The following is a 25,989-nucleotide window of genomic DNA, read 5'->3' on the forward strand; positions in this document are numbered from 1 at the left end:
CCATCCATCTCTCCGCCCCTCAGTCAATCCCACCTGCGTTTATCAGCCAGGCTGGCACAATAAACTGTCTCAATAACCTTTGGATGTGTAGTAATGGGTTATGCATCTATTTTGTAACACTTCTTGCTGCCTGTATCAGCAATATACTCATTGGTTTCCTGACTGTGTGGCATTAAACAAATCTCTTACCTTATCCATCAAAGACAGCATAGCACTGGTGATGCAATGCTAATTTGTGTGATGTTGAGCGAGTTACTTCCCATTTTTGGCCTCAGTTACTACTTAAAAAAAGTAATAATAATAATTACCTCTAATGGTTGTTGTGAGAATAAAATAATATTATGTGTAATGTGTTTAAAATAGTTCCTAGCACATAGTGCTTATCATTAGTAATTATTAACATCCCCCCTTTGTTTTATATCATTATGCTGAATGCCTGAACAATGATGGTGGCTCTCAAAATCTATCCATTAGCCCTATCACCTTGAGCCATTGCGATATAATTCTGCATCATTCCATTTCTTCTTTTATAATTTAAAAATATATCATGTTTATTATAGTATTACTATTTCTATCAAAGCTAGTGGTGAAGAAATTGAAGAATTCTACCAACATCTTCAATCTGAAATTGATCAAACATGAAATCAAGATACATGGATAATTATTGGCTATTAGAATGCAAAAGTTGGAAACAGAGAGGAAGAACCAACCATTAAAAAATATGACCATGGTGAGAGAAATGAAGCTGGAGACTACGTGATAGGACTTCGCAAGACAGAAAAGCTCATTCTCACAAATACCATTTTTCAGCAACACAAAAGGCAACTATACACATTGACTTCTCCAGATGGAGTGTACAGAAATAAAATTGACTGCATCAGTGGGAAGGGTCAATGGAGAAGCTCATTATCAACAGCTAAAAGTAGGCCAGAGACTGACTGTGGAACAGACCATCAATTGTTCATATGTAAGTTCAGGCTAATTGAAGAAAATTAAAGCATGCCCACAGGAGCCAAAATATGACCTTGAGTTCTATCCCACATGAATATCAAAACCATCTCAAGAACAGATTTGACACATTGAACACTAATGATAGAAGACTTGATAAACTTTGGGAGGACATTCTTGAGCATCATTCATGAAGAAAGCAAAAAGGTATTAAAAAGGCAGAAAATAAAGAAGAGATCAAAGTGGATGTCAGTAGAGACTCTGAAACTTGCTCTTAACTGTAGAGAAGTTAAGGCACAAGGAATAAATGATCAAGTTAAAGAGCTGAATAGAAAATAGATCTATGTGCATATATTTATAGGTTTAGTATTAAGGTAGTAGAACGACTTGAGTAGGCCTCCACTCAAGTACTCCCTCACTGCAAGAATGCTTTCTTCTATTAAATTGGCATTCTATGATGCTCACCTTCCCGACACAACTGCTGAAGACAAAGCGGGTGAATAAGCAAATGTGGTGAAGAAAGCTGATGGTGCCCGGCTATAAAAAAATATAGCATCTGGGGTCTTAAAGGCTTGAAGGCAAACAATTGGCTCTCTAGCTCACAAGCAACAAAGCCCACATGGAAGAAGCACACCAGCCTGTGTGACCACGAGGTTTCGAAGAGATCAGGTATCAGGCATCATCAGAACAAAAAATCTTGCCATAGTGAATGAGGGGGCGAGTATGAAGTGGAGACCCAAAGCCCATTTGTAGGCCAGTGGACATCCCCTTACAGAAAGGTCTCGGGGAGGAGACAAGCCAATCAGTGTGCGATGTAGCAACGATGAAAAATACAACTTTCCTCTAGTTCCTAAATGCTTCCTACCCCCCCCCCCAACTATCATGATTCCAATTCCACCTTGCACGTCTGGCTAGACTAGAGGATGTACACTGGTACAGATAGGAACTGGAAGCACAGGGAATCCAGGACGGATGATCCCTTCAGGACCAGTGGTGTGAGTGGCGATACTGGGAGGGTAGAGGGAGGGTGGTCTGAAAAGGGGGAACTGATTACAAGGATCTACATGTGACTTCCTTCCTGAGGGACAGACAACAGAGAAGTGGGTGAAGGGAGACGTCGGACAGGGCAAGATATGGCAAAATAATAATTTATAAATTAGGAGGGGTGGGGGGGGGGGGGGGGAGGGAGAGAGGGGCGGGAGGGGGAAAATGAGGGGCTGAATCCAAGGGCTTAAGTGGAGAGCAAATGTTTTGAGAATGATGAGGGCAACGAATGTACAAATGTGCTTTACACAATTGATGTATGTATGGATTGTGATAAGGGTTGTTTGAGCCCCTAATGAAACGATTAAAGAAGAGAAAATTTCAAAGGACAGTTTGAGAATACAAACTAAAATAGTAAAATGAACTATAGAAAAGACCTTGAGTTAGAAAACTGAAAGGAAGAGCATGCACAGAATATCTGAAACTGAAAGAATGTAAGAATATATTCAAGCCTCGAGTTAAAATATTGAAAGACTCTAAATGCAAACAATCAACAATGCAGGAAGCATCCAAAGAAGATAGAACAAATATACAGTCACTGGATCAAAAAGAACTAGTTGACATCCCACCATTTCAAGCGGCAGCTTATGAGCCAGAACCAATGATGCTGAAGGAAGAAATCCAAGCTGCACTGAAAGCCTTAGCCAAAAACAAGGCTCCAGGAACTGTGGGAATCACAATGGAAATGTTTCAACAAGTGGATGAAGCACTGGAAGCAAGAAATTTGCCAAGAAACTTGGAAAACAACTACTTTTCCAACTGACTGGAAGAGATCCATACTTGTACCCATTCCAAAGAAAGGTGACCCAACAGAATGCTCACATTATAGGACATTATCATTGGCATCACATGCCAACAAACTTTTACTGAAAATTTACAGAAAAGGGAATACTGCATGGCTTAAAATCAGGGTTGTGTCAGGGTTGTATCCTCTCACGATACTTACTCAATTTGAATGCTCAGCAGATAATCAGAGAAGCTGGATATTTTGAAGAAGAATGCGGTATCAAGGTTGGAGGAGGGCTTGTTAACAACCTGCAATATGCAGATAACACAAGCTTGTTTGCTGAAGGGGAAGAGGACCAAAATCAAAACCAAACTCACAGCCATAGAGTCAATACAACTGTTGTTCAAATTTATGCACCAACCACCAAATCAATCTCTCTCTCTCTCTCTCTGCAATAGAGTCAATGCTGACTCATAGCGACCCTCTGTGGGTTTCTGAAACTGTAACTGTGTGTGAGAGTAGAAATCCCTATCTTTCTCCCATGGAGCTGCTTGTGGTTTTGAACTGCTGTCCATGCAAAATGCAGCCCCAACGTATAACCACTATACCACCAGGGCTCCGGGAAGATCAAAGAAGGCCCTCACAACTGGACCAACAGATAACCTCATGGTAAATGCAGAAAAGATTGAGGTTACCTAGGGATTTCATTTTGATTGGATCCAAAATCAATACTTATGGAAGCAGAAGTCAAGAGAAAAAAGATGAGTTGTGTTGGGTAAATCTGCTGCACAAGACCTCGTTAGAGTGCTGAAAAGCAAGGCTGTTACTTGGAGGACTACTAATGTGCTCTTGACCCATGCCATAGTATTTTCCATTGGTTATGCATGTAGAAAGTTGGACGTCGAATAAGGAAGATCAAAGAAGAGTCAGTACATTTGAATTATGGTACTTGTGAGGCATTTTGAAAGTACCATGGATGGCCAAAAGAACATATAAATCTCTTTTGGAAGAAGTCCAGCAGGAATTCTCCTTAGAGGCAAGGCTGGTGAGACCGAGACCGAGACAAGGTCTCTGTCATGAGACAAATATACTTTGGGCATGGTTCAGGCGAGAGTAGTTCCTAGAGAAGGGCATCGTGCTTGATAAAGTGAGGGCCAGTGAAAAAGAGGAAGACCTTGGACACAGTGGCTTCATTGATGGGCTCAAACGTAAGAAGGAGTGTGAACGATGGCACAGGACCAGACAACGTTTGGTTCTCTTGTACGTAGGGTCGCTATGATTTGGAACAGCCTGGCTGGCATCTAACAACAGCAATAATTTCTATATGATCCTATAATATACTTGTTTGTGCACTATTATGGTTATCTGATATGGTCACATATCAAATTTAAATATTACATCGTCTTCTTTACTTTTGTAATGAGATTCCCGTATTCCATGTTATGGAAATATGTTTATATAGCCAAATTGACTCCATTTCTAACTCCCTTTTTGGGGTTTCTCATCATTTCTGGATCATATTCGTTGGCTTCTGTATCCTGGCTCTCAGCATGGCATTTGAAGTTGTCTGATTGTATGTTATAATTAAAAACTCAAACACCAGTGATGTCGTTTCACACTCCATTGCTATTTGAGTGTATAACTGTGTTGTTTTCCTTTTCACTGTTGCCATCTGCTTTTGCTCCTAAATCTTTGTTCCTTTATTACAGCTTTTGATCACATATTATATTCATGTGAATAAGCTCCCAACCATGTCTCTCTGTTCCTGTAAATTTTTGATCATTCATCATGCTTTTCTATGATTGTGCCATATCAAACATCTGGTTTCTTGGCACAAAACTATTAAAGTTTGATCCTTTACTGAGAATGCCATGTTCTATATTGTGGACCATACATTAGCTTATGCACAATAGTGTATATTTACACATGATGGTGGATACCCACATTGTGGTGTTCTTTTCCTACATTACTATATTCTATTATTTTATCATCCCCTACATCATGACTAGGAGTTCATTTTGCAGGGTTGACTGAGGGTGCATTGGGATCATATGATGTTCACAGTCTCCTTCTTTATTCCTTTACATGTCTATTATTATCTGTGCTGGGGCCTGATTGATAGCTGTTAGATTATGTTGCAGAGCTTTCTGATTGTACGTCACGATCCAATGCTCAGACACCAGTAGTGCCTCTAGCATACACTGTGCTTATTTAGCCATGTACTCTGGGGTCTCTATTTGCATAATTTACTTCAACTCTTGCATAAAAGCTGTTTTTCCACACCTGTGTGTGTTTGAAAGCATGTTCCATGTCTTTATCTGAAATCATATAATTTATGATTATAGATGTATTGTGCCCATTTATCTCTATATAATGACTGATTTCTGCTGTTTAGTTTTAGTGTCTACTCTGAGATTATTTGTTATGCATCATGGTCAAGTGGTCAAATAGCTTTCATGAACTATGGACTTCCTGATCTATGCCATGATGTTCCTTTTGGCATTCCTACCCACCACTTCTCTCCCTGCTGTGTGTTTTTTTTTAAGTGATGCAGCATAGCTACTTTAGTAAGTAGCTCATCAGTACCATCTCTTCTCTCGTAGATTGTAGGGCTATACTTATTGACTCTGAGTATCTGCTCCCAAACCGTGATTCGTTTACTCCAGGACTAAGAGACTAAGTGTATTATAAATAGTAGGTCAATGCACCAAGTTTGCCCGCTCCTCTATCAATCACTCTTCTGCTAATTGTTCATGTTTAGATGGTGCGTGTTTTGCGCCTTTCCACTTGTGTTGCAGGGTTGAGAGTCCATCGTGATCACTCACTCAAACTCACTTTGTGGCTGTTCATACACGATGGTTGCTTAAGCATGTGCCACTCTTTTGCATTGTTGCATCTGCTCTGGAAGCAAATCCTTTTGTTTGGTTATTTTATCATGTGCAATACATTCCTTAGTAATGCCCAATGTTTAGTTGTCTGCTCTACCACTACTATGATACGGTCTGTGCGTGAATGCCTTCATCCTGTTGCTGGTAATCTTGTGGATTCTTTCCTTCACTATGCTGTCTATTCATTTACCTTTGCCACCTGACAGTGAATCTTGTCTGAGTATTCTTGAAATATTGATGTTCTGTGGCGGTCTATTCCGTAACGGTCAAGGTTGTGTGAGCATGTGTAAGTGGACAATTCATGGTTGGCAGACCACTAATATGTGCGATTTGATGACCAAACTCTTGTCTCTTCTACTTTGACTATATTATATAGACAGTGTTCTATGATAAGTTGGGTGCACTTTTATTGGTTATATTTTCCTGTAGTATAGTATTTTCTTTGAGAATTTATGCATAGTTTAAAATCAGGAAAGGTGTATGACAGGGTTGTATCTTCTCAACATGCTTATTCAGTCTGTATTCTGAGCAAAGAATGAGAGAAGCTGGATTGGAGGAAGGATTGGAGGATGGCTTATTAACAACCTGTGATAGGCAGATGACAACATCTTGCTGGCTGAAAGTGAGTAGGACTTGAAGTGCTTACTGATAAAGGCCAGCAATTGTAGCCTTCAGTCTGGATTATGACTTAATTTAAAGACCAGGATCCTCACAACCAAGAGGTAACATCATGATAAATGGAGAAAAGATTGAAGTTGTCAAGAATTTTGCCTTACTTGGATCCAAAATCAATGCTATGGAACAGCAGTAAAGAGATCAAAAGACGTATTGTGTTGGGTAAATCTATGGCAAAGGCCTCTTTACAGTATTGAAGAGGAAGGATATTACTTTGAGGACTAACTTGCACCTGACCCAAGTCCTGGTATTCTCCATTGCATCATATGCATGTGAAAGTTGGACTTTGAATAAGGAAGACCAAAGAAGAATCTCTGCAGTACTGAAAGTACCTTGGACTGCTAAAAAAATAAACAGATCTGTCTTGGAAGAAGTATGGAAGAAGAATTTGGACATTGTGTTAGGATGGATTGACTAGAGAAACAAATCCAGAGACACTCATATATGTATAAGAAAGAACTTTGTATCAAGAAGTAATCGTGCATCAATAAAACATCCCCATCCAATCCAACTCAAGTTCATAAGCCCAATACTAGTCCATAAGTCCCACTTCAGACTCATGCAGCCACATGCGATGATGCAGAATACAGGAATACCACATCCTGGTGGGTGCAGTGTTGTGTGGATCCTATGGTGGTGGCCGCATCACAGGGCTCATGCAGGTCTCAGCGTGGTTTCACAACAGAAAGTTTAAAGCAGTGAGAGAGGGGGATGGTCCCACGACCCTCCTTATGAGAAAGTCCATGCCCACAAGAAGGTACCATCAGGCTGTGACCTGATTGACGGGCTAGGAGCCACCCCTACACTTCTATATATCAGTTGACATGAAATTGTGTAACTACCACAGACATGTTATCAGGAGAGACAAATCCCTAGAGAAGGACACAATGTTTTGTAAAGTAGAGGAGCAGTGTATAGAGCAGCGGTTCTCAACATGTGGGTCGTGACCCCGTTGGGGGTCGAACAATCCTTTCACAGGGCTTGCCCAATTTATGACAGTTGCAAAATTATAGTTATGAAGTAGCAATGAACATAATTTTATGCTTGGGGGTCACCAAAACATGAGGAACTGTATTAAAGGGTCACGGCATTAGGAAAGTTGAGAACCACTGATATAGAGGAAGTCCCTCAAGGAGATGGATTGACACCAAAGTTGCAACAATGGACTCAAGCATGGGCACAAGTGTGAGGATGGAGCAGGACCATGCAGTATTGTGTTCTGTTGCTCATTGCGTCACTATGGGTGGGAACTGAGTCATTGTCACCTAACAGCAACAATGACATTACTTACATCAATCTGTTGTTCATCACTTCACCAGCTTTAGAAAACATTTCCATTGGCATTCTGTTATTCCTAGAGCCTTGCTTTTATTTAATGCCTTTAATGCAAGTTAGACTTCTTCCTTCACTATCATCAGATGTTGATCCTATGCTGTCTCTTGAAATGGTTGAATCCTACCAGTTCTTTTTTTTTGTTATAGCAACTCTGTGTATTCCTCCCATCTTCTTTTATAATTTACTGCATGGTTAAATAGTGTGCCCATGTTGTTGTTGTTATTGTTGCAGTGGAGTTTGTTCCAACTCATAGAGACCCTATGTACAACAGGCTAAATACTTCCTGGTCCTGCACAATCCTCATAATTGTTCCTATATTTGAGCCCATTTTTGCAGTCACTGTGTCCATCCATCTGGTCAAGAGCCTTCCTCATTTTCATTGCCCCTCTACCAAACATGATGTCCTTCTCCAAGGACTGGTCTGTCCTGACAACATGCCCAACGTACATGAGACAAAGTCTCATCAGCTTTGCCTCTAAGGAACATTCTGGCTGTCATTCATCCAAGTCAGAGTTGTTTATCCTGTTGGAAGTCCATGATACTTGCAATATTCGACACCATCATCAGAATTCAATTGCATATTGTGACTCAAGGTTTGAATTTGGTCTTCACTTCTTTGAGCTTGAGAAAAGCTGTTTGCTCTTCTCTTTTGGTTTATAAAGCTTTGCTGTGCCTTTTTCAACTGCCTCTTGCCATTCTCTGCTCAGCTCTTTAATTTCATCATGTCTTCGAGTTACTTTGAGCATTCTACATTTAAGAGAAAGATTCAGAGAGGACTTTTGTTTCTTTTTACATGTTCTCTTGCTTTCTTCATGTATGACGTTCTTGATGCATAAACTCAATTGCGATTTGGTAATTAGTCTTCAACGTGTCAAATCTGCTCATGACATGATCTCCAAATTCAAGTGGAATATGTTCAAGGTTTTATTTTGGCTCTCATGGAGGCGTTTTAATTACAGTTAGCTAAATTTTAAACTTCATATGAACAATCAATGGTCTGTTCTAAGTCAGGCCCTGGCCTTGTTGAGGCTGATGCTATGTACTGAGCTTCTTCATCATCTTCTTGCGGAGACAGTGAATTTGATTCCTGTGCATTCCATCCAGGGAGAGCTGTGCGTATAGTCACTGTGTATATCGTTGGGGGAAAAAGGATTTGACATAAAGACACCATTGGACTTGCAATGTTCTATCATACAGTCTCCAGCTTCATTTCTTTCATCAAGGCCGTAGTTTCCAATTACTGTGCATTCCTCTTTGTTTCTAATTTTTGCATTCTAATTATCAATTACTCTTGATTGCATGTTTGATCAATTTAAGACTGATGAAGTTGATATAATTCTATAAATAATCTTCATTGGCTTTAGTGGTGGCTGTATAAATGAATAAGAATCATATTAAGTGGTCTTCCTTGTAGGTGTATGGATAGTATCCTATGACAGACAACATTGTACTTCAAGATAGATCTTGAAAATTTTTGGACAATGAATTGGACGGTATTCCTCTTAAATTTTCCATTTCCAGCACAGTAAACCATATGATTGCCCAATTGGCCGATATCAGTCTATTTTATCTGACTAATGCCTATAATATGAATACACTCCACTTTATTTTTGATGACTTTCAATTTTCCTAGATTTATACATTGAACATTCCAAAATCTGGGTATTAAGGGATATTTTTAGCTGTTTCTTCTCATTTTGAGGCATGCCCTTCAGCGCATGAAGGTCCCCCAAACTTTGTTCCACCCATGTCATTAATGTCTACTCTCCTTTGATGCTACCTCTGACCTCTTTGTAATTTGAGTCACTTCCAACTCAAGGGGCTAATCTTTCAGAACTGTATCAGATAATTTCTGTTGTAATTCATAAGATTTTCAGGTCTTTTTCTCTCAGACGTGGACTGCCGCTTCCATCTTCCTGGACTTCGTCTGGAAGCTTTCCAGAGACCTGCCCAATATGGGTGACCCTACTTGTATTTGAAATACGAGTGGCACAACTTCCATAATCACAGCAACACATCAACCACAAAATAAGATAAACTGGCAGACAATATTGCAACTCAGGGCTTGAATTATTTCTTCAGTTCTAGATATGCTGATCGTGTTTGAGTGATGTTCTTTTTTTTAACATTTATTGGGGGAACTGTACAACTATTATCATAATCCATACATACATACACACATTGTGTCAAGCACGTTTGTACATTTGTTGCCATCATCATTCTCAAAACATTTTCTTTCTACTTGAACTCTTGGTATCCGTTCCTCATGTTTTCCCCTCCTTCCCCCATCCTCCTTCCCTTGTGAACCCTTGATAATTTAGAAATTATTATTATTTTTTTTCATGTCTTACACTGTCCGATGTCTCCCTTCACCCACTTTTTTGTTGTATGCCCCCCAGGGAGGGAGTTATATGTAGATAATTGTGATCGGTTCCCCTTTTCCCCCCTACCTTAACCTTTCCCTCCTGGTATCACTACTCTCATTATTGGTCCCGAGGTGTTTATCTGTCCTGGATTCCCTGTATTTCCAGCTCTGATCTGTACCATTGTGCATGCTCTGGTCTAGTCGGATTTGTAAGGTAGAATTGGGATCATGATAATGGTGTGGGGGAGGAAGCATTAAAGAATGAGGAAAGTTGTATATTTCACGGGTGCTAAACTGCACCCTGCGTAGCTCGTCTCCTCCTCGTAACCCTTCTGTAAGGGGATGTCCAGTTGCTTACAGATGGGCTTTGGGTCTCCACGATGTCTCCCACAATTCATCAGGTCTTCTATCATTAGTGTTCAATGCATCAAACCTGTTCTTGAGATGTTCTCAAAATTCAGGTGGATAGACTCAAAAGTTATATTTTCTCTCATGGACATGTTTTAATTTTCTACAGCTTCAATCTGAACTTACATGTCAGCTATTGATTGTGTGTTTCACAGTCAGCCCTGGCTTTGATCTGAGTCATGATGCTGAACTTCTTCATCATTTCATCCTCTGTATGTGGTCATTTTGAATCCTGTATATTCCACCTGAGAAGCACCACATGTATAATTGCTATTCATGTTGTTGAAAATAGGTGTTTCTAATGAATAGTTCACTGTTCTTGCAAAAATCTTTCATGCTATCTCCAGTGTCATTTCTATCACCAAGACACTTTGTCCTAACAATTGAGTTTTCTTTCTTTCTGGCTTTGTCATTTCAATCACCAGTAATTATCAATGCATTTTGAATGCATGTTTGATCACTTTTAGACTGTAAACGTCAGTTGTTATCGTTAGGTGATGTTGAGTTTATTCTGACTCAGAGCAACTGTATATGTGCAAACACTGCCGGTCCTGTGCCGTCCTCACAATTGTTCAATTCACCTTGTTGAGGGCCTTCTTCTTTTTCACGGGCTGTCATTCTCTCCTAAGAACATGTCTACTGTATGTGAGAGAAGGTTTCACCATCCTTGCCACTAAGAAATCGTTCATTTCTTCATCTTTGACATTTGTGCTGTGGGTATAAATTTGAGTAATAGTCACCTTAACTGGACTTCTTTTTTTAAACCACTTTTATTAGTACTTTATCCACGTATCACACCAATACAGTAGTTCAATTATATAAAAAAGAGTTGTACAATCATCACAATCCATTTTAGAATAATTCTCCCCCCACCCCCATGGTTATATTGTTTTTTAAAATGAGTTGTGTGATCACCATCAGTTCTCGTGCCCCCTTTCCCCCCTACATACATTGTTTGTTCCCCCAACCCCCTCACCCTCCATATCTCCCACACACACCCTTTCTCCTCTATAAATGCGTGCATCAGTTCTTATCTATATGCATCTACTCCTGTACTTCACAACCTGGGAAACCCAACAGAAACAATAAAAAGCAAAATATAGTTGTAATGGTAAAATAATAGTAATACAGAGATAGAAATACAAATTATGAGGAAGAAACAAAAGACCACCATGAATATTTTAAAGGCCACGGAGGAAATTTTTGTCATGGAGCAACCAAGAAATACTTGCACCTAGAATAATTTCAGGTTAGGTCAAGAGGGAGGTCAACTGACCAAGTGTGGATGTTACATAAACTGGTGTCAATTTGGGGCTTGAGAGAATTAAGAGTGAAGGGGTGTAGTCTTGTCTGTCAATCAGGTGATAGCCAATGAGGCCTCTGTGTGGGCATGGCCTTCCCCTGAGAATTCTGGGAATTCCTGGATTTCCTCCTTGGAGGCAGGAGAGACTCCTTCTCACTATTCACTCCGTTGGAGACTCTCTCTGCTCACTCCCTGAGAGACACTTTACTGACAATACACCTGGCACTACCTTGTGTCATGAGAACTGGAGAAGTCCTATGAAGACCCCTGCCAGAGGTGAGATGCTTATACCGTCACTGGATCCACAAAACTTTCCACCCACTGGCCTGTGATCTTCTACATTTGGCATCATTGCATGGGCTGAGTGAGTCTGAAGAGGACTTTATAGATTGGTATCGGACATATGGGCTAATATGAGACTTATGGGCTTGATCTGGACTGGGCTGGAATGTTTTCTCAATATTCAATTGCTCTTGTATGTAAACTTCTTTCTTATACACACATGAGTGTCTATGCATTTGTTTCTCTAGTCTACCCAGACCAACATATCCAGTTCTATCCAGTATAGCCATGATTACAATGATCTCTATCTGACAGTAAAGCTGTTCGAGACCTTTGCCTATGGCTGAAAGGGATCTGCCAGAGGCTTATTCTGACTAGACACTCTGCAGATGGGTTTTGGGCTTCCACTGTCCTCCACAGCCTTCTACAAATTGGGTATTTTGCAATTTGGGCTCTGAGACTTTTCCCTTTGTCATGTTTGAATTTTGTTATTGTCGTCTTTGGATCACACAGGTTGGTGTGCTTCTCCTGTGGGGACTTAGTTGACTCCTTGCTTAAGATGACTGCTTGTTTGAATACAAGCTTTTCAGACCCCAGACACTATTCCAATGCCTGGGCACCATGTACTTTCTTCACCACAGTTTGCTGTAGCACCCTTATCTTCAGTGATCATTACTTGAGGGTGACTAGAGAGCAGGGCCATATTATCAGAACTAACTGTGCTTGGATTGGGGTTAGAGTTCAGTGGGGACCCTCGATTGGACTGCTTTGTAGGCATATAGATATTATTCTATCACTCACAGAGTTGTACTTCAGGATCTATATTGAAATGTTCTCTTTGTCAACGAATGCATTCGGTGTCATCGAATTTTACAGGCATTTCATTCATGTTGCCAGATTGTTTTCAAAGACATTTACTAAGATTTACGCTGTCATTAGCACATATATATGGGATTCCTGTCTCATCCTAGCTTCAAAAGAATTGTGTAGCATTTTTAGAAAAGCTTTTGTTTATTTGAAAGGTGAAGTGGTACCTTGTTGCTTTAATTGAATTTGTAAATCAATCTTAAGACAAAGATTTTAAAGAATTTTATCAAAATGATCACCATTCTGAAATTTGTAGCATTCAGCTATGTATAGGATTCTTTTAAAACCTAAATTAAAAAAAATATGAACTGTAACACATATCAAATCCTATTGAAATATCCACATTCTTTTCTTTATATTTTATTAGGAGATCTTACAGCTCTTATAACAATCCATACATCCATTGTATCAAGCATATTTGTTTGTTTGTTTGTTTGTTTTTAACATTTTATTAGGGGCTCATACAACTGTTATCCCAATCCATACACACATCAATTGTGTAAAGCGCATTTGTACATCGTTTCTCAAAACATTTTCTCTCCATTTAAACCCCCGACATTAGGTCCTCATTTTTCCCCTCCCTCCCCGCTCCCCCCTCCCGCATGAGCCCTTGATAGTTTATAAATGGGTATTTTGTCATATCTTGCCCTGTCCGACGTCTCCCTTCATCCACTTTTTGGTTGTCTGTCCCCCAGGGAGGAGGTCACACACAGTTCCATGTAATCGGTTCCCTCTTCCCTACCCATTCTCCCTTTACCCTCCCTGTTTTGTCACTCACACCACTGGTCCTATAGGGCTCATCCGTCCTGGATTCCCTGTATTTTCAGTTCCTATCTGTACCAGTGTACCTCCTCTGGTCTAGCCAGACTTGCAAGGTAGAATTCGAGTCAGTATCAAGCATATTTGTACATATGTTCCCATCATTGTTTTCTAGGCATTTACTTTCTATTGAACCCTTGGTGTCAGCTCCTCTTTTATCCTCCCCACTCTGTGACCCCTTGAAAAATTATAATTGTTATTATTTTCATATCTTACACCAACTACTGTATCCACTTCATTTTAGAATAATGATTACATGAACATCTGTACAGCCACTACTCAAGTCAAGGTCAGCAGCATTGGTACACCTGAAAGCAGTCATGAACCCCTTTCTCTATTCTGTTCTCCCTCCCCAGTAGAAGTAACAGTTATCCTGAATCTTGTTTTTCTCTATAATTTCTCATATATACTACATTTAAAATGTAGTTTAGTTTTTTCTCTTTTCAAAATTCTAGCAATAGAATTGTAAACAAACATAACTCATAAACAAACATTCCATTTTTACCCCGATTTTTTCAGCTAACAAATTATGGTTAACACCACAAAGAATGGTTATTTCTGTTTTCATTCAGAACACGTGCATTGGCCCAGAGGTAGTCCATGAAGCAGAACAAGGGGATACTTGCAAGGCTGAAAATCAGGAAGGCGTGCGCCAGCATTGTCGTGTTTCACAGTAATTATTCAATCTGTATTCTGAGCAAATAATTTGAGCAGTTGTACTATGTGAAGAAGAAAAAGACATCAGGATTGGAGGAAGACGAACAACTTATGATGTGCAGATAACACAACCTTGCTGTGAAATAAACGGTACTTCAAGCACTTACTGATGACAACGACCCCAGTCATCTGGGTAGATTACCTCTCAACAGAAAGAGAATAAAATTCCTCAAAACTGCATGCAACATTGCAATAAATCGAGAAAGATTAACGTTGCTTCTCAGATACACAATTGATGTCCATGGAAGCAGTAGTCAGGAAACCAAAGAAGTGCTGCATTGGAAACACTTGCTAACAAAGATCTCTGTAAAGTGTCAAAAACAAAGATGTCACTTTGAAGATTCAGGTGCACTTGACTCAATCCTTGGTATTTTCATTTTTCTCGGCGTCAAAGCTGGGAAATGAATAAGGAAGACTGAAGAAGAACGAATGCCTTTGAACGAGTGTGTTGGCAAATATTAAATGTGCCATGGACTGCCATAAAAACAAGCAAATTGGTGTTGGAAGAGGGCCAGCCAGCATGACGAGACTTCTTCTCATGTATTTTGACAAATGATCAGGAGAAACTGGTCCTCGGAGAAGTAGAGCATCAGCAAAAAAGAGGAAGGGTATGCCTGAGATGGATTGACACAGGAGCTGCAAAAAGGCTCAAATGTAGTAATGATTCAAAGAATGACATAGGACTGGACAGTATTTGGTCTGTGATACATAAGTCTGAACCCAATAGATAGGCCCTAAGAACAACACTTGTAGTTGATTCATTTTCCTCCTTGTGTGGGATTCTAGTGTGTTGGAGGAGCTCTGGTGGTGTAGTGCTTATGTGCTGGACTGCTAACTGCAAGGTCAGTAGTTTGATACCATCAGGCACTCTGAGGGAGAAAGATGAGGTTTTCTACTCCCATAAAGAGGTACAGTCTCAGAAACTTAGACAGGCAGTTTTCTACCTGTTGCCGAATCAGCCTTGACTCGATAGTAGTGAGTTTTGTTTTGTTATTGATATATATTCTAGTGTATGCACATACCACCATTTAAAACGGAAAGATAGCAATTCAGGTTTCCAATTCTGTTTTTAAAATAAGTGCTTCTCTAAATATTCATTTATAATTTTCCTTGTACATTTTTGCTTAAGTTTCTTTGAGATATATGTTACGTAGGGACCATGGGTATATATATCATCACATTTCCAGTCCAATGCCATATTGCTCTCCAAAGAGACAATTTCATAGCTCTCCACCAGCAGTGTGTAAGAATTCCTATCACTTCATATCCTTGTGAAGTCTCATGTTTTAAAACTTACATTTTCACACGAGGTGCACATGTTATGAGAGCTTATTAAGACTCTAGTTTGTATTTCCTAGGTTAAGCACCTTTTACTATGATTAATGTCATTAGTATTTCCTCTGTTGTGAAGTATCTCTTATATATCTTTGATGATTTTTCTATTAGATTTTGTCTTTTTCTTATTGTGTTGAGGATTTTTAAAAATGCCTTTTGGATAATGTGTCTTTGCCAGCTATTTATATGTAGTCTGTGGTAAGCACCATTCTGAGCTTGTTCTTTACTTACCCCCCCCCCCCACCTTGGATCTTTAGAGGATGAACAGAAGTTCTGAATTTTCACATTTGTTGTCATTAGCTACAATCAAGTATGTTTTGACTGATCGAGACCTCATATGTGCAGAGTAGAATGGCTCCATAGGGGTTTCAATTCTGTGATCTTTCTTATCAGGTCTATCTTCTGAGGTGCCTCCAGGTGTGGTCACACTGTCAACCTTTCAGTTAGTAGTTGAGCACGTAACTGTTTGTACTACCCAAAACCAACCAAACAAAGCTCATTGCTATGGAGATGATTCTGAGCCCTGGTGGTGTAGTGGTTATGCACTGGGCTGCTAATTGAAAGGTCAGCAGTTTGAAACCACCAGTAGGTCCCTAGGAGGAAGGTGAAGCTTTCTATGCCAACAAGGAATTAAAGACTCAGAAATCCACAGGGTAGCTTTACTCTGTCCTATAGGGTTACTTGAAGAGTTTTACCACCCAGTGTCTCCTGAAATTTAATGTAGTTTGGTTTGGCATTTGCTTCTTTGGACATTGCTTTCCTTATATTGGTTAAGAAATAATATAGCTTGCTAATTTTATTTTTTAGAGTTTGGCAATCGCTTTCTTTTCTTTAACCATCAGTGTCAGGTTTTATTTCTAAGGTTATACTAACCTCATAGCATGATTTGAGAGTGTTGCCTCTTTACTATTTTCAGAATGAATTTGTATATAATTTACATTGCCTATTCTTTGAACATTCAACAAAACTCACTGGCAAAGCCATCTGCCCTAGTATCTTTCATTGTGAGCAAAATTTTCACTAGAAAACCTATAAAAATTTAAAAAAACTGATTGTAGGACTATTCAGTTTTCCTAATTTCTTCTTGAATATGTTTCCAACTCAAAAAACTTACTGCCATCGAGTTGATTCTGACTCATAATGATGCATGAGGACAGGATACAACTGCCTCTGTGGGTTTCTGAGACTGTAATTCTTTATGGGAGTAGAAAGCCTCATCTTTCTCCCACAGAGTGGCCAGGAGTTTTGAACTGCTGACCTTTTAGTTAGCAACTCAATGTGTTACCACTATGCCACCAGAGCCCTATTCTATAGAGTGTGGAGAAGAGAAATCAATGTGTGTTTGTAGATTGGATATATGTGGATTTGATGTATAGTGTGAGAGAAGGAAGTCCTTAGACTAGTGTTGTCTCTTTCTTCACTGATGTTCCTTATGACTACTTTCTTCACTGTGTATTCACAGCATTCCTAGAACAATATTTGGTACACAGGTTGTGTTAGACAGGGTTCTCTAGAGAGACAAAACCAGATTGCTAATAATTTTATATATAGATTTATACAGATAGATAGATAACACTAGAAATAAACAGTTAAATTATAAAGCAGTACAAATGGCTCAGTGCAACTCACTCCCACGAGACAGTTGTGAGACACTGGCAGTCCTTCAAGTCTTGAGGGCCGCCAGGTAGTCCTCTGTAGAGCAATTCAGGCTATCCCGGCACAGGCAGCGAACAGCAAGGCAGGTCACCCACTGTCAGCCAGATGACAGGTCTGACAGTCCCCAGCTCAAGAGATGTACATTCCATTGGTGTGACGAAGCAGGTCTTGAAGGAACCTCAAATTACAGCGACACAGTCCATGGGTTAGGTGTCCCACAGGTAGTGTAGTTTGCAAATTGAGGCAAAGAACAAGCAAGGCAACTGCACACTGGTCCGATGATCAAAGAGCAAGAGACAAGAAAGGCGAGGCTCGCCAAGCCATTTATCTCTCCGCCCTTCAATTAATCCCACATGTGTACATTGGCCAGGTTGGCACAATAAACTAACTACCTCACAGGTGGTGCTCCAGAAGTTTTGAATGAATGAATGATAACAGTGGTTTCACTGGAGTGGTAGGAGAAATTATCTGATTGGTATTGGTGGAATGAGGGGATTCAAGACAAGGAAGTTAAGAAGCAGAACATTATTAAAGATGCAAAACATACTATATGGAACATTATTGAGTTACCATAAAGGAAAGCAAAGAAACTGGGATTGAGAGGGGGATTTCATGTCAAAGAAGTTCCTTTTGTGATTTGCTCCATTTCCTACCTGGGCCGGTTCACTACTCCTTAGGCAACTTCGTGCTCCCCCGCTCCCGGGAGGTCACCATATTGATGCCGAACTTTGTGCAGACACCCGATGGGCATAGCACACTATAGCCCAGAACTCCTGCACTCAAGCAATCCTCCAGCCTCAGCCTCCAAGTAGCTGGGACTACAGGCGTGTGCCACCCTGCCCGGCGATAGAAGTTCCTTTTATGATGGGTAATTTTATATACTTTTTTATGCTGCAGGGAATAAGCTGGTAGAGAGGGGAAAACTGACAAATGTGGGAGAGAGGGAGAGATAAGATGGTCACAAAAGTAAAATCCTTGAGCAGGAGACAAAAGATAGAACCTGGGAGCTCTGTGGGAGGGGTAGTATTTGATAGAAGCACAGATACCACTGGTAATTTGGAGGGAACAAAAGTATATGGTTGAGATGTAGGTAGGTTGGTTATTTGTGGTATAAAGCTGTCTTTCATTGGTAAAATAACCAAAACTATCTGCTGAAAGTCTAGAAAATGAATTACTGGTGGTTTAAGGAGAGGAGAAAGTAAGAAATAATTGTTGCAAAGTCAATTGATTTGGCAAATATAAAATACCCATGGGAACTTTGAAGTTTGTTGAAGAAAATGTAAAGAATGACTAGTCGGGAATAATTTTTCACCTTTATTTACCAAACTTTTATTTAAGCAGGCTTTAGAGTTTTTCAGACTAAAACGAAAGAGACAGAAAGAGGTACTTGTGTTGAGGATTCACGCCACAAAAATGATTGTAATGATTTTAATTATAGACTATGCATGTAGTTCAAGCAGGATAAGGGAGAACAGCAAGATGATAATAGATCTTTCAGTGGACTGGAAATCCCATGGACATGGAAGAATTGAAAGCGGGATAATATGATATGATATGAAAAGGGTTAGAGAGTGATTTGCAATCATGAGCTTGTAATGATAAGATTTAGGTTTGACCGTGGTTATGAATGACTCGAACGGGCTGGAACTGAGATTCATTGGGAAGCAAGAGTTCAAGGAATTGACCTGTAGTTCACAGTGATCAAGGATGACTATATGCCAAGAACAGTGCTCAATGCTGTATATAAATTATACCATTTGATTTTCATAGTGCCCCTAGTTTTACTAAAAAAGCAGAAGATCACAGGGAATCCAGGACGGATGAGCCCTATAGGACCAGTGGTGTGAGCGGCGAAACAGGGAGGGTAAAGGGAGAATGGGTAGGAAAGAGGGAACCGATTACATGGAACTGTGTGTGACCTCCTCCCTGGGGGACAGACAACCGAAAAGTGGATGAAGGGAGACGTCGGACAGGGCAAGATATGACAAAATACCCATTTATAAACTATCAAGGGCTCATGCGGGAGGGGGGAGCGGGGAGGGAGGGGAAAAATGAGGACCTAATGTCGGGGGTTTAAGTGGAGAGAAAATGTTTTGAGAAACGATGTACAAATGCGCTTTACACAATTGATGTGTGTATGGATTGGGATAACAGTTGTATGAGCCCCTAATAAAATGTTAAACAAACAAACAAACAGGAAAGAAAGAAAGCATTAAAGTGGATGTCAGAAGAGCCTCTGAAACTTGCTCTTAGCCATAGGGTAGCTAAGGCAAATAGAAGAAATGATGAAGTCAAAGAGCTGAACAGAAAGTTTCAAAGGGCAGCTCAAGAAGGCAAAGTAAAAGATTATAACAAAATGTTCAAGACCTGGAGTTAGAAAAACCATAAAGGAAGGACATGCTTAATACACATCAAGCTGAAAGAACTGAACAAGAATTTCAAGCCTGGAGTTACAACAATAAAAGGTACTGTGGGCAAAACATTGAGCAATACAAGAAGTATCAAAAGAAGATGGAGGCCCAGACGTTGTAAGATATTAAAACAATAATCTATAACTCATCAAGGGTTCATGAGGGAGGGAGGGTGTGGGAGAGTGAAGGAAAAATGAGGAGCTGATATTAAGGGCTCGAGTAGAAAGAAAATGCTTTGAAAATGAAGATGGCAGCATACGTACAAATGTGCTTGACACAATGGATGAACGTATGGATTGTGATGGGAGATGTAAGAGCTCCCAATAAAAGTATATAATAAAAAATTTTGGATTGTGATAAGAGTTGTATGAGCCCAAAATAAAATGACTAAAAAAAAAAAGTGTTAAAGAAGATGTAGGCCCAATACCCCTCCCTGAACAGGGCTTTAGAAAATGAGTACCAGGGGCTAATCAAAGGAAATATTAATGGATAATCATTATGTCCCAGGGGGATGATCAGTAAGACTCTCTACCTTAAATTAACAGGGAGGTTTTGAAAGGGAGTCAAAGGCAGATTTTTTAAAAAAAGCATTCCTGGTGGGGCCTTGTCTTGATGTTGTATAGCTTCAGGTGGATGGTCATCTCCCAGTTCCCCCGTCTTAAAGGAGAGATCCCAGTCAATGTAGGTCTGCTCCTTCACGTTGGCTCTTGTGAAGTGCACAAAAAAGGAAATGATAGATGGTTCATGGCCGGTAGATAGCCTTCTCTCCTATTGTTCAAGAATTGGTCCCTAAGATTTTAAGTTTTGTTTAATTGTTTTTTCTTCTGATAGTAGTGCCCTCATACAATACTTGCCCTTTTGTGATTGACTTCCTTCCCTCAGCATAGTGGTTCCCTGGTTTTTCCATATCCTGGGTTGTTTCGGGCTTTCATCATTGTTTTACAGGGATGCATATTATTCCATTGTGTGTATGTAGTTTCTTTATCCATTCTTCTACTGTTGGGTATTGGGGCTGCTTCCAGTTTCTCACCATTGTGAACTCTGCTGCTATGCACATGGGAAAGCACACCTCCACTCATGTTGTGTCTTTTATTATTTTATCCTTACCACATTATTTCACTTTTATTGTTTCTATTGGATTTCCCAGTTTATGAAGTACAGGAGGATTGGATGCATAATGATAATAACTGAAAAAAGGGTTTATAGGGGATGTTGGAGTGAGGGGTGGGTGATAAGGAGGGAAAGGGCATTTCAGGAGTAAACAATGAAGGTGGGGCAGGTAGGGAAGGGGACCCTAGAACTGACTGTGATTGCACAACTCATTTTAAAGACAATTTAACCATGGGGGTGGGAGGATGTTCTAAAATTGATATGTTAATGATGGTAAAATCCTTCTTGATATGATGGAATATTTGAACTATTGAATTTTAGGATATCTGACTTATGTGCCAATAAAATTGTTGGGAAAAAACAAACAAGCAAAAACCCATAGGTCTAGGAATGAGGTTTGGGTTCGCATTAAATCCTATCTCCAATTTAAGAATAATTAGTTCTTACATCACGGCCCTACTAGATACTCACCCTCGGAAAAGGAACATAGAAAATATGGGTGCTTTAGCAAAAGGTTGTGAAGAAATTAGATGGTGCCTGGCTATCAAATAGAGTAGCATCTGGCATCTTAAAGGCTTCTTCCCCATAAGCAGCCATCAAAATGAGATGTCAACTAAGTCCACATGGAAGAAGCACACCGTCATCAGTCACCAAAGGATTGTGAAGCATATAATCCGAAGTCAAAGGAGGGAATAGTATCAGAGCCTAAATTGTGAGACTCCAGTTTGCAGAAGGCTATGGATGACTGTGGGAGCCAAGACTCATTTGTGGGGTCCACATAGGAAATAAGCCTCTGGTGATATTCTTATATCCATAATTGATGAATGGGAGGAAAATGATCACTAAACGGAGTGCGTAGGAGAGATGAGTATAGAAGATCAAAGGGATAAACCTGACTTGAACAGTTAAAAATCTGTCAATTGATCCCTCCTCTGATGAACGCTGTACCTGATCTGGTTTTCAATATTTTCTGTATTTTTGTTTTGTTCCATTTTTGTTTGTTCATAGTAGGGTTTATCTCAGAGATTTTATGTCATGGGGGGGGGGTCACCCTCTTGAAGTTGTGTTATATGTCTTTCTGTCTTTCGGTATATGACACCCAAGATTGATGAACCTATAGGGACAGCAAGTAGAATAAGGGTTGGGGTGGGGGGCAACAGCGGTTGGGGGTGGTGGTAAAAGGGAGACAGTGTCAAGGAGTCCAGGAAGAAAAAGAATTTTTGGAAACTGGTGTGGTAGCAATTTTACAATAATGCTTGATGTGATTGAACTATAAAATATGATATTTGTATTAATTCCAATTAATATTTTTTAAAAGATGATGCAAAAGAACACACAGGGTTTCTATATATCAAAAAGAACTAATAACAGCTGCAAAATTCATCCTATATACCCTATCCTTTATACCATCTTATTTCATTACCAGTTTGAATCTGCTACCATAACATTCATTCTCTCAATAACTATCAAGTACCATTTTTATATATTGGTCTCTTGAATAATCGTTCCTTAGAAAAATATGCAGACCCATTTATTCTCTTTGCAAGTTAAACTAATGACATGCTTGAAAAAGAAAATATACTGGGTCAGAATTGGATATTCTTCAGGGGTGAAGGTCAGGCTTTACCCTCACATATCTCTCTCTGTCTGGGGAAACTTTGCAATATTGTTGTTTCATCAAGTAACCTTGTCAGCCTGGTACCTAGAAAATAGTCCATCTACTCCAGGCCTCTTGATCTTATGGATAGTTGCTTAATTCTGTGAACATGACAACTACTTTTCAAAATGTGACCAGTTTTCCCGGCTCTCAAAAGATATAGCGTCTAGGGTCTTAAAGGCTTGAAGTTAAACAAGCAGCCATCTAGCAGAGAATCAACAAGCCCATATGGAAGAAGCATACTACCCTGTGCAATCATGAGGTGTCGACGGGATCAGGTAACAGGTATAATAAGACCCAAAACAAACAAACACAAAACTATATTGTTGAGAAAGAGGGGGGTTGGAGCAGAAACCCAAAATCCATTTGTAGACAATGGGACATCCCCTCACAGAAGGGTCACAAAGAAGGGATGAACCAACCAGGGTGCAGTATAGCACCGATAAAACACACAATATTCCTCTGGTTCATTAAGGCTTCCTCACCCCCCACTATCATGACCCCAATCCTGCCTTTCACTGCGGGCTAGACTGGAGCATGTTTACAGGCACAGGTAAGAGATAAGAGGTCATGACACCTGGAATCCAGAAACAGGAATGGGAGTAACGATACTAGGAAGGTAGAGGGAACGTGGGGAAAGGAGGGGAGGAATGGGGAACCGATTGCAATGATTGACACATAACTACACACTCCAATAACAACAAGTTTATAATTTATCAAGGGGTCACAATGGTGGGAGGGGGAGGGAGGGAAAAACGAGGAGCTGATACCAAGGGCGCAATAGAAAGTAAATATTTATAAAATAATTATGCCAACATATGTACAAATACGCTTGATAAAATTGATGTATGGATTGTTATAAGAGCTGTCAGAGCCTCCAATAAAATGATCTTTTAGTTTAAAAAAAGTGACCAATCATCAAAACATTCAAGTATTAATAACCTAGAAATTTCTACATATTATATAGTTATCTATGGCAAAGGTCTTTGTAATCAAACAGGGCGTTGGGGCAGATGAAATGCAAACATGAGCGATTATGTAAAGCCTTTGGATTGTGACAAAAGGTAACAGAGGCTTAGGGAAGTACTGTGGCTTGCCTACTCACAGGTTCTTGTCCGGTACCTTGGAGTTGGTTCTGACTCACAGCGACCCTCTGCACAGCAGAATGAAACACGACCCAGTCCTGCGTCATCCTCACAATCGTTTTTCTGCTTGAGCCCATGATTGCAGCCGCTGTGTTAATCCATCTTCATGAGGGCCTTCCCCCCTTTTTGCTGCCTCTCTTCTTTACCAAGCCCAAGGTCCTTCTCCAGGGACTGGTCTCTCCTGACAACATGTCCAAAGTATGTAAGACAAAGTCTCACCATCTTTGCCACGAAGGAGCACTCAGGTATACTTCTCCTATGAAGTTTTTCTTTGCATAGTCATGGAAAGAGCTGAATTGGAACCTATGATGCCTGACTACTGATCTAGTGCTTTTTGCATTGCACCAATGCATCCTCTCTTGGATGGGCTCTGGTATATTCAGGAGACAGTATATTGGGTGTGAATTTTAATGGAATTGAGTAGTCCTAGAAAGAGACTGTCGTATTAAGCATTGAGTGACTATTAAAGAAGTCAATTGGCTGTAATAGAGTTGATTTTTTTTATCTCCTCTTCTTCTATCCCTTTGTCTTTCACACCTATCCCCTTCCTCTTTCTCTGAACTATGGCTCTCACAGGGTGGTGCCAAAGAAGATGATACTCACACAGATAAGTAACTTCTACATGAGCAGCCTTGGGCTTCTCTTCCTGATCGATATTTTCCCAGAAACATCTGGTCAAGGTGAATCAAGACGACAAGAACCTGGGGACTTTGTGAAGCAGGATATCGGCGGGTAAGTACCATTAGCCCTTGAACAAAACAACTGTGATAAATGTTTTCCTTGGTCCCAAATCCCTGATCTCCCCACAGATGCACCCAAGTATTCTGGTCCCTCATAATTAGACATTACATTGTATTGAGAAAAAGATAATCAACTCAGACATTCGAAGTGGAAACTCCCTGCTATCGAGTTTATTCCTACTCATGGTGACTCTATAGGACAGAGTAGAACAACTCCGGGGGCTTTCTGAGACTGTCAATTTCTGTGGGAGTAAAACGCCTCCTTTTTCTCCCAGAGTAACTGGTGGTTTTGTACTGCTGACTTTTTGGTTAGCAGACCAATGCCTAACTACTACCCCACCAGGGCTCCAGCAAACTCCATGGATGACTTGATTCCCCTCTGCAGTATTCTATTCATCCTTTTTCTTTTAATTGTCACTCTTTTCTCTTACATTTTCCATGTGTCTCTCTCTATTGGATTTGACTCATAAGCATTTACATCTGAGCAAAAAAAATCTCATTTTATGTTGATAAATCTTCCCTTCAGATCATGCCTTATGTCTGTCCTCCACTTCATTGCTACACTTCTTAAAGGAGTAGTGCACATTACTGCATCTACTTTCTCACCTCCCACTGTCTGGACTTCCTTCTCCATCATGCTAAGGGAACTTCTATAACCAGGACCACAAGTGTTGGCTTTATTGCTAAAATGAACATCTGTCTGTCCTTGTAGTCCTCATCAGTAATGGCATTCCAAAGAGTTGACTCCTCATCAGCACTATTTTATTATGAAATTAAGCATGCATACAGAAACATGCATGAAATATACAGTTTATGAATTATTCTTTATCTATCTAATTTCAAAGACATCATCATTTCCTGATGTCTTAAATGAGGTTCTCTAGAAGCAGAGCCTGAGTTGAAGATTCTTGAGCATATGATTAGTGAGAAAGTGCTCTCTGGAGAAATATGTAAGGAAGTAAGGCAATGAAGGTAAGGAAGGGGAAAAGTACAGCGAGTGATTTCATTTGAAGTTTGGTCTTAATTTTACACTATGGGAGAGAGATGAAGCAAGATGGCATCACAGATTTGTGCCCTTGAGGCGGAAGGTGGGGGTGGGCCGTGTCTGGGGCTTTTGATCATCTGGAGCCCCTGGAGGAAGGCAGACCTCCGAGGCATTTTAGGATGAGGTGGCTCCCTTTAACCAAAGATAACTGGGTGGATGGTTAACCTAGGCCAATAAAATGGGTCTGAGCATGGTACAAACAGTAAATATCCTACTTCATTTTAATAATATTTTATGGTTATAGTTTCCACAGTATTTCTATTTTTGATACAAAAGTTTGCAATCCCTTTTGCCATCCTAAGCAACTTTTAAAATTTCTTCTGTAATCTTCTCTTTCTTTATTCATCCTTCAGATAGTGGTGATTTTTCTTTCTTTTTTTTAAATTTATCATTTTATTGGGAGCTCTTACAGATATCATAACGGTCCACAGTTCAATCACATCAAGCAGTGTTGTACAATTGCTAGCATAATTCGTTTCAAAACATTTTCTTTCTTCTTGAGCTCTTCGATA

General features: G+C 39.9%; 1 protein-coding gene across 2 annotated transcripts in view; it reads left to right on the top strand.

The window, feature by feature from the left end:
- The window catches only part of GABRA3 (gamma-aminobutyric acid type A receptor subunit alpha3), a 508,794-nt gene that overhangs the window by 281,583 nt on the left and 201,222 nt on the right, over positions 1-25,989 (top strand). For both annotated transcript variants that reach the window (XM_045285494.1, XM_004715608.2), the window contains exon 2: positions 24,269-24,424. In XM_045285494.1, the coding sequence (XP_045141429.1) occupies positions 24,285-24,424 (140 nt within the window). In that variant the 5' untranslated portion in view covers positions 24,269-24,284. The remainder of the gene's footprint in view (positions 1-24,268; positions 24,425-25,989) is intronic.

This window comes from Echinops telfairi, unplaced genomic scaffold (genome assembly GCF_000313985.2).
Source record: "Echinops telfairi isolate 266 unplaced genomic scaffold, ASM31398v2 ScPeMD7_7472;HRSCAF=8510, whole genome shotgun sequence".
Taxonomy (NCBI): Eukaryota; Metazoa; Chordata; class Mammalia; order Afrosoricida; family Tenrecidae; genus Echinops; species Echinops telfairi.